Here is a 15,910-nt window from a genome sequence, read left to right on the forward strand (position 1 = left end):
CCGCTCTATGGAAGCTGCAGCGTCGGCTTCAGACTTTTATTTAGCAGGTCGCTAAAAGCTCGGATCCGGAACGGTACACGTGGCGCTAAAGTGGGAAATGATGATAGAGTTGGGCGGGCAGTTCATTAAATCGATTTAAATGCATGCTAATGCATTTAAATCATCGGTCCGCCCGATTTGGGCGCGCAACAGATCCCCGCCATTCGCGGGTCTCGGTAAAGTAGCAATTTGCTCGGATGCGGGTGCAGATCGCGATAAAGGCCTCACACCGACTTCACCGCGATTTCGCGCACGAAAATGGGTGCAAATTGTTGGTAAAATCGGGCCCAATGATAGAACACAACAGAAGATAGAGAGAGAATATGGGAGGGGACATGCTTAAACTGAGGAACTTCGAGTTTGAGGTGTGGGCAGCTGTGCTGGCAGGGTAGGAACTGGATCAAGTCTGTGCAGATGGGATGTTAAGGGATCCATGGCTAACGTAGTCACATAGAAATCGAAGGGATACATATTCTTCCATCCTGGAGACACTGACTCGCTCTCTCCTCTCTCATTAACAGGTGCCACCAGGAAGAGGGGAAGGCCAAAAGAAGAAGCCCTGTCCAGAAGTACCTCCAGTCCACATAAGGCTGAGGACATTGAAAAGGAGCACCTGTAGAGTTGTCACAGCAATCACCTGTGCCCTCCACGAGCCCAGGAACACCTTGGATACTAGATCAAGCAGTGCAAAGATCCACATCCTGGAAACTCCTGCAGCACAAAGATCCACATCCTGGAATCTCCTGCAGTGTGAAGATCCACAATGGTAGATACCCTACCCACTGCCGCATGTGGTTTTTCCATCGTTGGTGGCCTCCATCTTCCAACTTCCCCAACCTGCCCCAGGCCTCCTTTCAGATGTGTTCCGGCATGCCCATGCCATTTTGGCCAGGATGTGTTCCGGACCGATGCGTTATCCTGCTGGCAGCATGGGATTCGGCATAATTCCGGTCAGATCTTCATCTGAATCCAATTAACGGAATGTGCAATGGCTTTACACTGGCCTTTGGTGGGAATGGCAACCTGCCATGATGGGCATGAGCACATGTTCCTGCCATGATTTCACACCGGTGGGAAACTGATTTTCCAGCTCCTGCTGCATTGTTCACCACCCCACCTCCCCCCCGCACTGCTGGCAATTCAACCCACTTCTGGAAAATCCCATCCATTATGTTTAATTAATTATGGACTCGAATGCTGATCTCAAGTGCAGATGGGATTATTACATGTAAGAACATAAAATTGTTGGCTCTCACTTCTGTTGCTGAGCACTTGGGATTGACATAAATCAAAAATTCTTAAAGCCAAATCATTTAAGCAGTCTTCTAAAATGACATGTTCTGTCAGGCATGTGGAGTTGCAGCCTGGTGCATGAACAGGCATATCAGCTGATAAACGAACTATGCAATGGAACTAATTTCAGCCCCATCATCAAGTTCCAGAGCCTGCAAACAAAACTACAGAGAAATCCATGCGAGTACAGTTTCTGCTGCCTGGCATGGGCTGCACATCTTCTTGATTGTGCTAACCATACTGATATTATAGACATCCAATTTGAATGTTGTGTATCATGATTACTCATCACCAACTGTTTAATCCGTGTTCTCAAGTAAGGGGTCTTGCCAAAGGCACTTGCCCACTGTGAGCTGTTTCCCTCTCCAGGGCGCTGAACAACACATTCATTTAGGCTGGAGTCCTCTCACAATTTGCTCCTTTTAACACAAATTCTCCTCACAGCTTCGTCCTGGACTTCTCATATTGGCAAAGGGAACCCCTTCTGTTGTACTTCTAAAATCTCAAAGCTTTGAATCAAAATTGTTTGGACATGGATCCAATATGACAGAAGCCTAACCTGCACTGGAACTTTGCTGAGAGTGAGGAAAGCTCAGTGAGTTTTGCCTAATCAGCAGGGCTAAATGAGTGCAAAAGCCAAATTTGCAGGTGAATAGGCAAATGCAATAAATCAGTCACTGACTAATAAATCATAAAATGCAAGGGAGGTGTGAAAGTTTTTGTAGTATCTGAACAATAGCACTAAATTGATCACCAACCCCAACTTGTATTAAAGAAACTAAAATAGCTTACCCAGGAGTAAATTTCACTGGAATTCTCCAGCTTGTCTGCCAGAACTTTGGCAGACGCGCCAACTAAACACAGTGTAAATGTCGCATTTACAGCTTGTATACTAAACTGAAGGTGGATGAGCTGAACACCCTCCATGGATGTTCATCCTAACGGACAGGAAAGCTGTGGAAACAACAGGGACATTTGGGTGGCACAGCCTATCTGTGCTTCCGATCTCAACTTAATTTCCCTTTTATGGTCCCTTCTGGGGCCACCTCTGATTACAGCTCCCCCATAGGTAGCATGGCACGGTGGCACAGTGGTTAGCACTGTTGCCTCACAGCAAGAAGTTTAACAACACCAGGTTAAAGTCCAACAGGTTTATTTGGTAGCAAAAGCCACACAAGCTTTCGAGGCCTCACAGCGCCAGGGACCCGGGTTCGATTCCTGGCTTGGGTCACTATCTGTGTGGAGTTTGCACGTTCTCTCTGTGTCTGTGTGGGTTTCCTCCGGGTGCTCCGGTTTCTTCCCACAGTTCAAAGATATGCTGGTTAGGTACATTGGCCATGCTAAATTCTCCCTCAGTGTAGCCGAACAGGTGCTAGAGTGTAGTAACTTGGGGATTTTCACAGTAACTTCATTGCAGTGTAAGCCTACTTGTGACTAATAAATAAACTTTAACTTTACTTTAAAATGGCAACAGATGAGGCACAAGTTCCTATCCCATTTCTACCCCCTCCATCCTTGTTAGCTTTAGGGATAGGAGCCTGCCTCAACACAGTTAGTGGCACCTTAGCATGCGGGCCAAATGGCCAACACCAGTCTTTGATTATCCCAACATGTTTTCTTTCATGAAGAGATGATGCCCAATCTGGAGAACACTCAAAGTATTTACCAATAAATGTAGCATCTTATATGAGATACACGTAACCCTCTCGCATCACAAGAATTACTGACAAGAGCTGGTGATCACAAGCTAGTAGTTCGTGAGATTCATTTTAAATCTCCTCTTTCATTGCCCTGACATCAAGCTTAAGCTCCGACCTACAAAAAAAATGCCAATTTTCTTTAATTCTGAAAAATGAAAAGTTGGTAGCAGTATAATTTTGTATCATTATCCGGATGTGACTGGTGAAACCCATTAGAACTCTTAGTCAAAAAAGACAACTTTTAATCCTAACCTTCTCAGATGAGTCGAAATCTGTAATGAAAGAACTCGTCTAACGCATTAATTTAGCTATTCTCTTGATTGACATTCTCACTATAAATGATTTTTTTCAGCTTACCTTCTGTGTGAATTACGGTTGCTATTCACATGCCCTCTTCCTGTGCAGCCTGGGGTTGGACACCTGAGCACATTCTCATGCAAAGCAAGTACTGAATATAGGAAAAGATGCAACAAAACATGTCTGTGTCAGTAATGGTGCTGGTTCATTTCACTGTTTTTTCTTGCAGTGTATCATCTGTCTATATATCTACATATGCTAACCATTAATTTTTAGACTTCACGTATGCTCTGCCCACAGGCAGGACCCTGGCTCATTATCTGCTGATGCTTCATCCTGAACCATTTTCTTGGCAGTGCTTGCCAGTGATGCTTTATTGTTGCTTGCCATTCCCAGGGACATAATGAGGGGGCAGGTTCCATGTCTATCTCAGCCAGAATGGCAACTGAACATATGATGTTGGCATTATTCTGAACCACTTCCTAGCCATCTAAGCTAACCAGCCTCCACACCAACCAGAATGCAAAATGTGCTTAATGCAGGAAGGCATATATAGAGTCAAATGCAGACATTGAATTGAATATGAAGTAATTTCACGTAAAAATATTATTCAAATTTCTCCCTCCTGTCTTGTAAATGCTGACTGTGGCTGGTTGGCTGGTGCGTTGTTCCATGCCCATTAGACAAGTTATCATAGGACTGTCAATGAACAATTCCACACATGTGCGCCTCAACAATGGGTATTAGCTAGCTTGTCCACTGTCCTCACCAGACATGCACAATTTATAGGAAAATGTCACATGATTCCCTCAAGGGTAGCCATTGGAAAGAACAGAGATATGGGAAATGTAGGTCCTGATGGTTGCTGGGAACATGGAATGACCTGAGTAACTTTATGAAAACGCAAGGCATTTTTCTTGCTTAGGAGACTCCACAGTTCCTGCCTGAAACCTTCTCATCCACTCCAACTCTGGTGACTATCCGGCATTCTCCATTCATCCATTAACAATACAATGGGAAAGTTACACATGTCTCATAAATATTCTGCACAACGATTCAAATAAAATTGATAGTAACCCAGTAAGGCCGATAATTTTCAGGTACACATTGACTAATGTGGGCTATCCAATTGCACTGCTCACTTGGCAGCACTAAAGAGACGCTTGAACAATTTTCATGCGCTCAGAGAACTATCAGTGCCCAATAAGCATTGACTGGGGAATCCAATTGTTTCTCCAAGGAGCTGCAGTGGAAGTAATTGGTAAACACTATTGATGGAGTGCTGATGTCCAGAAAGTATTTGACAAAGTGCTGTACAATATACTTGTGAGCAAAGTTTTAACTCGGGGGATGAAAAAGACAGTAGCAGCATGGACACAGAAATGGCTGAGTGACAGGAAATAGAGAATAGTAGTTAATTGGTTTTTTTTGGACTGGAGGAAGTTTGTGGTGAAATTTGCCTGGGGTCAGCGTTGGGACCCCTGCTCTTTCTGAAGTATGAGTGACCTAGAACTTGGTCTAAAGGGCAAAATATGCAGATGATATTGAAGCTTGGAAGTATTGTGAACTGTGAGGATGATAGTGCAAAACTTCAAAAGGACATGGACAGGGCTAATGGAATGGGTGGACAGGTGGCAGATGAAATTTAATGCAGAAAAGTGTGAACTGATTTATTTTGGTAGGAGGAACATGGAGAGACATTCTAAAATAAAGGGTACAATTCGAAAGTGGGCACAGGAATGGGGGGAGGGGGATGGACCTATCCATAAATCATTTAAGATGGCAGGACAGGTTAAGAGAGTGGTTAATAAAGCATATGGCATCCGAGGCATTATTAGCTGAGGCAATGAACATGAAAACGAAGAAGTTATGTTAAACTTGTGTAGAATAAGTTCACCCTCAAATAGAATATCAAATCTAGTTCAATGGGTGCCAAACTTTAGGAAAGATGTGAAAGCTTCAAGGCGTGTACGGAAAAGATTCACGAGAATTGTCCTAGAGATGAGGAATTTTAGTTACGTTGATAGATTGGAGAGATCGGGACTATTTCCTTGGAGTAGAGGGACTGAGAGGAGATTTGATAGAGATATTCAAAAAATGAGGAGACGAGTAAAAGTAGAGTGAACATAGAAAATTACAGCGCAGTACAGGCCCTTCGGCCCTCGATGTTGCGCCGACCAGTGGAACCAATCTAAAGCCCCTCTAATCTACACTATTCCAATATCATCCATATGTTTATCCAATAACCATTTGAATGCTCTTAATGTTGATGAGTCCACCAGTGCTGCAGGCAGGGCATTCCACGCCCTTACTACTCTCTGAGTAAAGAACCTACCTCTAACATCTGTCCTATATCTCTCACCCCTCAATTTAAAGCTATGTTCCCTCGTGCGAGCCAACACCATCCGAGGAAAAAGGCTCTCACTATCCACCCTATCTAATCCTCTGATCATCTTGTATGCCTCTATTAAGTCACCTCTTAACCTTCTTCTCTCTAACGAAAACAACCTCAAGCCCCTCAGCCTTTCCTCATACGATTTTCCCACCATACCAGGCAACATCCTGGTAAATCTCCTCTGCACCCTTTCCAACACTTCCACATCTTTCCTATAATACGGCGACCAGAACTGTACGCAATACTCCAAATGCGGCCGCTTTGCTGAAATCCATATACACCACATCAACCGCTTTACCCTCATCCACCTCTTTGGTCACCTTCTCAAAGAACTCAATAAGGTTTGTGAGGCACGACCTACCCTTCACAAAACCGTGCTGACTATCCCTAATCAAATTATTCTTTTCCAGGTGATTACAAATCCTATCTCTTATAATCCTTTCCAAAACTTTGCCCACAACAGAACTAAGGCTCACTGGTCTATAATTACCAGGGTTGTCCCTACTCCCCTTCTTGAACAAGGGGACAACATTTGCTATCCTCCAGTCTTCTGGCACTGTTCCTGTAGACAATGACGACACAAAGATCAAAGCCAAAGGCTCTGCAATCTCCCCTCTAGCCTCCCAGAGAATCCTAGGATAAATCCCATCCGGCCCAGGGGACTTATCTATTTTTACCCTTTCCAGAATTGCTAACACCTCCTCCTTATGAACATCAATCTCATCCAGTCCAACAGCCTGCATCTCAGTACTCCTCTCGACAACACTGTCCCTCTCCAGTGTGAATACCGATGAAAAATATTCATTTAGTGCCTCTCCTATCTCTTCAGACTCCACGCACAACTTCCCACTACTGTCCTTGACTGGCCCTAACCTTACCCTAGTCATTCTTTTACTCCTGACATACCTATAGAAAGCTTTAGGGTTTTCCTTGATCCTACCTGCCAAAGACTTCTCATGTCCCCTCTTGGCTCTTCTTAACTCTTTCTTTAGGTCCTTTCTGGCTAACTTGTAACTCTCAAGTGCCCTAACTGAGCCTTCACATCTCATCTTAACATAAGTCTCCTTCTTCCTCTTCACAAGAGATTCAACCTCCTTAGTAAACCACAGTTCCCTCACACGTCTGCTTCCTCCCTGCCTGACAGGTACATATTTATCAAGGACGCGTAGTAGCTGTTCCTTGAACAAGTTCCACATTACAATTGTGCCCATCCCCTGCAGTTTCCTTCCCCAACCTATGCCAGCTAAATCTCGCCTAATCGCATCATAATTTCCTTTCCCCCAGCTATAACTCTTGCCCTTTAGTATATACCTATCCTTTTCCATTGCTAAGGTAAACGTAATCGAATTATGGTCACTGTCACCAAAGTGCTCACTTACCTCCAAATCTAACACCTGGCCTGGTTCATTACCCAGTACCAAATCCAATGTGGCCTCGCCTCTTGTTGGTCGATCTACATACTACGTCAGGAAGCCTTCCTGCACACATTGGACAAAAACCGACCCCTCTAAAGTACTCGAACTATAGCTTTTCCAGTCAATATTTGTAAAGTTAAAGTCCCCCAGTACAACTACCCTGTTACTTTTGCTCCTATCCAGAATCATCTTTCTGGGATAAAATGTTTCCATTGGTGGAAGACTTGAGAATGAGGGGGCACAAAATTAAGGTAATTGGTAAAAGAAGCAATGGTAACTCCAGGTAAACCTTTTACACACAGTGAGTGGTTAGGATCTGGAACCCATCACCTGAGAGTGTGGCAGAGGTCGGTTTAATCAAGGCATTCAAGAGGGAATTGGATTGTTATCGGAAAATGATGAATGTGCAGCTATGGGGAGAATAAAGGGGAATGGCACTAGGTAAATTGTTCCTACAAAGAGCCAGCACTGACTCAAAGGGCCAATTGGCCTGCTTCTGTGCTGTTATAAATCTGTGATTCTGCAATTGCTTGACAGAGTGCGGTTATGTGAAAAATGCAATCCCAGAGGTAGGTGGGGCAAAAAAGACCAGCGGCAGATTAGATGATATTTTTAAGCCAGGAAGAGCATTGATACTCATTCTAATCCCAAAGAGTTCAAGGCATAGTTGTCTCCTGATATTTTCAGTTTTAAGAACCATTAGTTAAGTTTCACAGCACTCAGCTGCATTGGGAATAGCATGCACCTTGACCAGAGGAATGTAGAACTTTGGTCAGGATCTTATATATGGCATAGGGCCCTGATCGAATAAGGCCCCCATCTGTGAGTAGATTGCTGGTGGAAAATATGGCCACTATTTATATTTTAGTGAGACTGCTTGAAAGAACAGAACCTGCACTATTTGGGAAAATGTTACAAATGAGGCCTGACCCACATGAACTGCGAAGTCATTTAAAAATTAAAATAATAAATAACCCCAATTTTACACCCCCGTCCAATTTTATGCTCCATTGACTTCAATGAAGATAGATAATACAGCATGACCACAGTCAAAGTAGATGTCATTTGTGACTATGCTTAGGAGAGAAACCTGAAACCGAGGAGAGAAAACTTTCAAACAAGAAAGTTACGAGAAAGATGAACAACACAATCAAGAACTTGGTGAAGAAAGGGAGTTTGGAAATGTTACAGTGGTAACATGGTTGAGAATTGGCCTGTTGAGGATGGGCAGGATGACGGCACTTTATAAGGGATGTTAACAATATTTGCCAAGATGGGACCATTTGCAACATCAGCTCGCGTGGGATAAAGGAAGGGAAATTGGTAATCTGCAGTTTAATGGGGATAAGGTTCAGAAATGCATCTCAGGGAACAGTTGAACTTTCACAGTGCACAGAAGAAGTCCAATGATGTGAAGGTTAAGAGGATTGGCCATGCCAAATTGCCTCTTAGTGTCCAAAGATGTGTAGGTTAGGTGGATTAGCCATGGTAAATGCATGGGGTTACAGCAATAGGGTGGGGAGGTGGATCTGGGTAGGATGCTCTTTTGAAGAGTTGGTGCAGACTTGATGGGCTGAATGGCCACCTATGGTTCTATGGGGAGAAAGCCAAGAAAGACATGAGTTCAGGTCTAGGACATGGAAGAGTCTCAGGAAGACTTGGCTCATTAAGCAAAGGGAAATGGGAGGGATTGCAGAGGTAGCAAAATGAATGGTCTCAGTCATGGGGCAAAGAGACGAATGAGCCCTTCAAAATTCTTGTTGGATGTGAGGTGGAAGAAGTGACATCAAAAGGTTTAAACCCTCCGTTGGTAATAAGACCATAACAGGTAGGAGCAGAAGTAAGCCATTCAGCCCACCAAGTCTGTTCTACCATTCATCAAGATCCTGACTGGTCTGATATGAAAATTCTCCACTCCACTTTCCCGCCTTATCCCCATAACCCTAACTCCCTTACTGATTAAAAATCTGTCTATCTCAGCCTTAAACCTGCTTAACAATCTAGCATCTATAGCCCTCTGTGGTAAAGAATTCCACACATTCACTACCCTCTGAGAGAAGAAATCCCTCCTCATTTCTGTGTTAAATGGGTGACCCCTTACTCTGAGATTATGCCCTCTGGTCCTAGACTCTCCAACAAGGGGAAACAACCTCTCAATCTATCTTGTCAAGCCTCCTGAGAATCCTATATGATTCCTATAATAGGCTGATCTTTGCTTTTCTGGAGAGTGCTACAGTTTTGGCAAAGGAAAGTAAAGCCAGACAAAGCTTTCTGAATCCATCCATATCTGGTGATGAATATATAAACTAGTTTTGTGTCTGATACCCTTAAATCTGCTCCCCTTGGACTGAGAATTAAAGTGGGGAATGTAGGAGAGGATGACCACGATGAGCAAGAATAAGGCAAAGGTAAGGGAGTAGTTGTGAATATCAATGACTGCAGAATTTTCTTGGTAAATGGAGGGCAAAAGGCGAGGTACTTGACTCTTCAAAAGTGATATTGTGGAGAATTTATTTCTGCAGCGGATATAGAAGGAAATGGAATTGGAAAGAGTTAAGGAGATGTCGGTGCTGAGTGTTATAGAATATAAGAAACAGGAGAAGGAGTAGGCCATTTGGCCCTTTGAGCCTACTCTGCTATTCACTAAGATCATGGCTGACCTTCTACCTCAGTGCCACTTCCTGCACTATGCTCACATCCGTTAATTCCCTTTCTACCCAAAAATCTAAATCTCTTTCTTGGATGAACTCGACAACCGAGCATCTACAACTTTCTGGGGTAGATTTCCGAAGATTTAAACCCTTCATGTGAAGAAATTTCTCCTTATCTCGGCCCTAAATTGCTATCTCCTTATTCTGAGATTACGAGCCCTCATACTAAATTCACCAAATGAATCATTTTCTCAGTATGTACCCTGTGATGTATCTTAAAAATGTTACATGATTTCATTTGATTTATTATTGTCACATGTATTAGTATACAATGAAAAATATTGTTTCTTGTGTGCTATACAGACAAAGCATACTGTGATAGGGAAGGAAACGAGAGAGTGCAGAATGTAGTGTTACAGTCATAGCTAGGGTGTAGAGAAAGATCAACTTAATGTGAGGTAGGTCCATTCAAAAGCCTGCTGGCAGCAGGGAAGAAGCTGTTTTTGAGTCAGTTGATGAGTGACCTCAGACTTTTGTATCTTTTTCCTGACGGAAGAAGATGGAAGAGAGTGGGTGGAATTTTATTCTAAGTGTCCAGCTAACGTGAAAATGGGAGAGTTGCTGATCCATTTTTTGGGTGAGTTTTCATGCCCAATTTTATGCATGCTGTCTCTGAAAAGATGGGTGAGTCAGTTTCAAGCAAGAGAGGCTGTGGGCAGAGCTTAATTCACCAGCCAGCCTGTAGAGGGAGGTATTAGGCATGTGCAGACCTCTGATGCATGAGCATTAGCTGTATCAGGGGTCTGACAGACAGATAGAGAGCTGTCAGGCCCCTGCTACTGCAGGCAGCCCCTAACAGCAACTCCCCGCCTCGTAATTGCGGGGGCCTGCGGCCCAAGATGTAGCCCCTGCTGCCCTCCGGCCACCCAGACAAATCGTGACCCATTCCCTTCCCTGCCAATTGTAGGCAGACTGGCAGCGGGCACTCCTCCCCCTCCCTCCCCCACCGATCGCAGACAGAGGGGCAGCGTGCATCTCTCCCACCCCCACCTTCCTCACCAATCGCAGGCAGAGTGGCAGTGGGCCTCCCCACCTGGCAACTCCCCATTGACCCCACCCCACTGGTTCACCCCCATTTGCCCCACCCCCTGGCAGTGCCAGGTGGGCGGTGCTAAGGTGCCAGTGGGGCACTGTTTGTCTGCACTGCTCCGGGGGAACCTCGCCTTGCCCTCGGCCTTCCCAGGAGGCCTCAATGGCCTCCAGTTCCACTGGGGAGGCCAACACGACTGATCCCCGTTCATGAGGAGCAGGTGTTTTCCTCGCCGGAGAGAACATCTCCCAGTGAGGCTGTAAAGACAAGCGATCCTGGACAATTGATCGCCGCACTCGCTAAGCAGATGTAAAACAGCATTTAAATAAATTTAAATAAATTATTCAGCCTCTCGCCAATTTCCGGCAAGAGCCTGACCGCTCCAGAAATCCGGGTCTCGTAAAATCGCGAGAGCCGAGAAATCGGACGTGATCCTGATCTCACGGCTCTCACGGGATTTTACTGGCTCGCCCCACCCATCGATTGGCGGGGCGAGCCAGTAAAATTATGCCCAGTATGTCCGGGGTGTGGGGTCCTTGATTATGCTGGCTGCATTTCCGAGGCAGAGGGAAGTGTAGACAGCGTCAATGGGTTGGAGGTTCGTTTGAGTGATGGACTGGGCTTCGTTCACGACCCTTTGTAGTTTCTTGTGGTCTTGGGCAGAGCAGGAACCATACCAAGCTGTAATACAACCAAAAATAATGTTTTCTATGGTGTATCTGTAGGTGTTGGTGAGACTTGTAGCGGACATACCAAATTTCCTTAGCCTTCCGAGAAAGTAGAGGCGTTGGTGGGCTTTTGTAACTATAGTGTCATCATGGAGGGACCAGGACAGGTTGCTGATGATCTGGACACCTAAAACTTGAAGCTCTCAATCAATTCTACTTTGTCCCCATTGATGTAGACAGGGGCATGTCCTCCATTATGCTTCCTGAAGTTGATGACTATCTCCTTTGTTTTGTTGACATTGAGGGAGAGATTATTGTTGTCGCACTAGTTCACCAGATTCTCTATCTCTTTCTTATACTCTGTCTCATCATTGTTTGCGTTCCGAGCCATAACGGTGGTGTCATCAGCAAACTTGAAAATTGAGTTGGAGGGAAATTTGGCCACACAGTCAAAGGTGTATCAGGAGTATAATAAGGGGCTGAGAACACAGCCTTGCGGAGTGCCGGTGTTGAAGATGATTTGTGAGGAGGTGTTGTTGCCTATCCTTACTGACTGCTGTCTGTGGGTTAGGAAGTCTAGGATCCAGTTGCAGAGGGAGGGGTTGAGCCCTAGGCCATGATGTTTGGAGATGAGTCTTGTAGGAATAATGATGTTAAAGGCTGAACTGTAGTTTATGAATAGGAGTCTGACATAGGTGTCTTTGTTATCTTGGTGTTCCAGGTTTGAGTGTAGGGCTGTGGAGATGGCATCTGCTGTGGATCTGTTGTGGCAATAGGTGGAATATAGTGGATCCAGTCTGGGAGGCAAGAATTGATTTGTGCCATGACTAACTTTTCGAAGCAGAGTCATAGAGGTTTACAGCATGGAAACAGGCCTTTCGGCCCAACTTGTCCATGCCGCCCTTTCTTTTTTAAAACCCCTAAGCTAATCCCAATTGCCCGAATTTGGCCCATATCCCTCTCTACCCATCGTATCCATGTAACTATCTAAATGCTTTTTAAAAGACAAAATTGTACCCACCTCTACTACTACCTCTGACAGCTTATTCCAGATACTCACCACCCTCTTTGTGAAAAAATTGCCCCTCTGGACACTTTTGTATCTGTCCCCTCTCACCTTAAACCTATGCCCTCTCTTGGGAAAAGATATTGACTACCTAGCTGATCTGTGCCCCTCATTATTTTATAGACCTCTATAAGTTCACCCGTCAGCCTCCTACGCTCCAGAGAAAAAGGTCCCAGTCTATCCAGCCTCTCCTTTTATCTCAATCCATCAAGTCCCGGTAGCATCCTAGTAAATCTTTTCTGAACTCTTTCTAGTTTAATAATATCCTTTCTATAATAGGGTGACCAGAATTGCACACAGTATTCCAAGTGTGGCCTTACCAATGTCTTGTACAACTTCAACAAGACATTCAAATGTTCAAACCGATGAAACCAAGCATGCCGAATGGCTTCTTCACCGCTCTGTCCACCTGTGACTCCACTTTCAAGGAGCTATGAACATGTACCCCTAGATCTCTTTGTTCTGTAACTCTCCCCAATGCCCTACCATTAACTGAGTAAGTCCTGCCCTGGTTCAATCTACCAAAATGCATTACCTCATATTTGTTTAAATTAAACTCCATCTGCCATCCGTCAGCCCACTGGTCCAATTGATCAAGATCCCGTTGCAATTGGAGATAACTTTCTTCACTGTCCCCTATGCCACCAATCTTAGTGTCATCTACATCTTACTAACCATGCCTCCTATATTCTCATCCAAATCATTACTATAAATGACAAATAACAGTGGACCCAGCACTGATCCCTGAGGCACACCGCTGGTTACAGGCTCAAGTTTGAAAAACAACTCTCTACAAACACCCTCCGGCTTCTGTCAAGAAGCCAATTTTGTATCCATTTAGATACCTCACCCTGGATCCTGCGAGATTTAACCTCATGCAACAACGTACATGCGGTACCTTGTCAAAGGCTTTGCTAAAGTCCATGTAGACAACATCAACTGTACTGCCCTCATTTACCTTCCTGGTTACCCCTTCAAAACACTCAATCAAATTCGTGAGACATGATTTTCCACTCACAAAGCCATGATGACTGTCCTTAATCAGTCCTTGCGTCTCTAAATGCCTGTAGATCCTGTCTCTCAAAATACCTTCCAACAATTTACCCACCCCAATTTCCGTTGATCATATCTGGCTTTCTTGTATAGCTCAGGGTCACCTGACTTGAACGCCTCAGACCTGGACTTCAGCATGCAGTGGATACCCCTGTTCATCCATGGCTTCTGGTTGGGAAACATGCGGATTTGCTTCTTTGGCATGCGATGGTTGCAGAGTTTTAAATCCAGACCAACATTGCATGCCTTTCTTTGACGGATTCTCCCATTTCAGTTTTTGCTTGTAAGCCGAGAGCAGGAGCACAGCCTTGTGGTCTGATTTACTCAAATGTAGGCAGACAATAGAGCGGTAGGCATTTCTGATACTTGTGTAGCAGTGGTATAGGATGTTTGGGCCTCTTGTGGAACAGGAGATGTGTTGGTGGTATCTTGGTAGTACGCTCTTGAGCTTGGTCTGATTGAAGTCCTCGGCCATGATGAACAAGGATGTTTCAGCTCGTCTAATTGTGGTGATGTACATTTTGTCCAGCGCGGTCTTCACGTCCGCATGGGGTGGGTGTAAACTGCTGTCAGGATAACAGCGATGAACTCCCGCGGAAGGCATTGGGGACGGCATTTTCACGTCATGTATTCTAGGTCTGGGGAGCAGAAACTGGTATTGTGAGACTTCTTACTAAGCTGAAACTTGCCAGTGTAGCTATGTCTAGGCACCACGAGGTGTTGTTGAGAAGGCAGACCCCATCAAGCATGCACATCAATTCTCTGAAAGAAGACCAAGTTCCACTCTCCTGTCTTATCCCCATAACTGTGCACATTCTTTCTTTTCAGATGGCAATCCAAATATACTAATTCTTATCCTAATCAATTAAGGGGAACATTATCTAAACATGGCATAAATTTATCTATTTCTATCAAACCTCCCCTCAATCACCTTTGCTGCAAATTTATCCAATCTTACCTTGTAGCTAAAAGCTTCATCGCTGGAACCATTCTCGTAAATCTCTTCTGCATCCTTCTAAGGGCCCTCACATCCTACCTAAAGTATGGTGACCAGAACTGGATGCAGTATTCTAATTGTGGCCTAAACAGAGCTTTATACTATTTCAGCATAACTTTCCTGCTTTTCAAGGGCTTTTATAAATCCATGTTGACTCTCCATAATCAATTCAAACCTATTCAAGTGCCTGTTGATTTTCCCCCCCAGATTATTGCTTCTCAAACCTTATCCACCACCAATATTAAGCTGACTAGTGTGCGGTTACTAGGAATGTATTCCAATCCCCATGTAGTAAAAGGCTACATAACATTTACCTTCCAAGTTGCTTGCTGCACCTGCACATGAACTTTCTGTGATAATGTACAAGGACACTCAGGTCCCTCTAAATATCAATATCCTCACTATTAACAAAATATTTTACTTCTCCATTTTTCCTACCCAAGTCGATACTTTGCACTTCACATCATATTCTATCTGTCTTGTTTTAGCCAACTCACTTAACCTGTTTATATCATACTGCAGACCCTTTGCATCCTTCTTACAGCTGACTTTCATTCCGAACACTCTATCATCAGCAAACATTACACTTGGTCTGTAAATAATTGAGGGCAAGCGTTAGTCCTTGCAGTACACTGTTAGTTACAGTTAAAAGGGCTTGTTTAATTGTACTATCAGTTTTCCGTCCAGTAATCAGTCTTCAATCCTTGCTAATATATTTCCCACAATCCCATTCTATGTAATTACCTCTTGCGAGGCATCTTAGAACCATTAGAATCCTACAGAACAGAAAGAGGCCATTTGACCCAACCACATTCCTACCCAGACCCTATCCCCATAACCTCATATGTTTATTCTAGCTAGTCCTCCTGACCCTAAGGGGCAATTTAGCATGGCCAATCAACCTAACTCGCACATCTTTGGACTGTGGGAGGAAACCGGAGCGCTCAGAGGAAACCCACGCAGACACGGGAAGAACATGCAAACTCCACACAGACAGTCACCCGAGGCCGGAATTGAACCCAGGTCCCTGGTGCTGTGAGGCAGCAGTGCTAACCACTGTGCCACCATGCCGCTTATCAAATGCTTTTGGAAAAGTCAAATGTACTGCATCCAATGTTCCTCCTTATCCCACTCAACTACTTACAACTTCAAAAAAACAGATTTGTTAAGAACAATTTCCTTTTCATAAATCTGTGCTGACTCTGCCCAAGCCAAAGGGGCCTCATTGTTTCAGCAGGGAAGTGGA

General features: G+C 44.4%; 1 protein-coding gene across 1 annotated transcript in view; it reads right to left on the reverse strand.

Annotated features, from left to right (window-relative positions):
• st18 (ST18 C2H2C-type zinc finger transcription factor) overlaps nucleotides 1-15,910 on the reverse strand; it is a 194,190-nt gene that overhangs the window by 53,503 nt on the left and 124,777 nt on the right. The window contains exon 7 of the mRNA XM_078216977.1: nucleotides 3,390-3,480. Coding sequence (XP_078073103.1) covers nucleotides 3,390-3,480 — 91 coding nt within the window. The remainder of the gene's footprint in view (nucleotides 1-3,389; nucleotides 3,481-15,910) is intronic.

The sequence above is a fragment of the Mustelus asterias genome, chromosome 7, assembly GCF_964213995.1.
Source record: "Mustelus asterias chromosome 7, sMusAst1.hap1.1, whole genome shotgun sequence".
Classification (NCBI taxonomy): domain Eukaryota; kingdom Metazoa; phylum Chordata; class Chondrichthyes; order Carcharhiniformes; family Triakidae; genus Mustelus; species Mustelus asterias.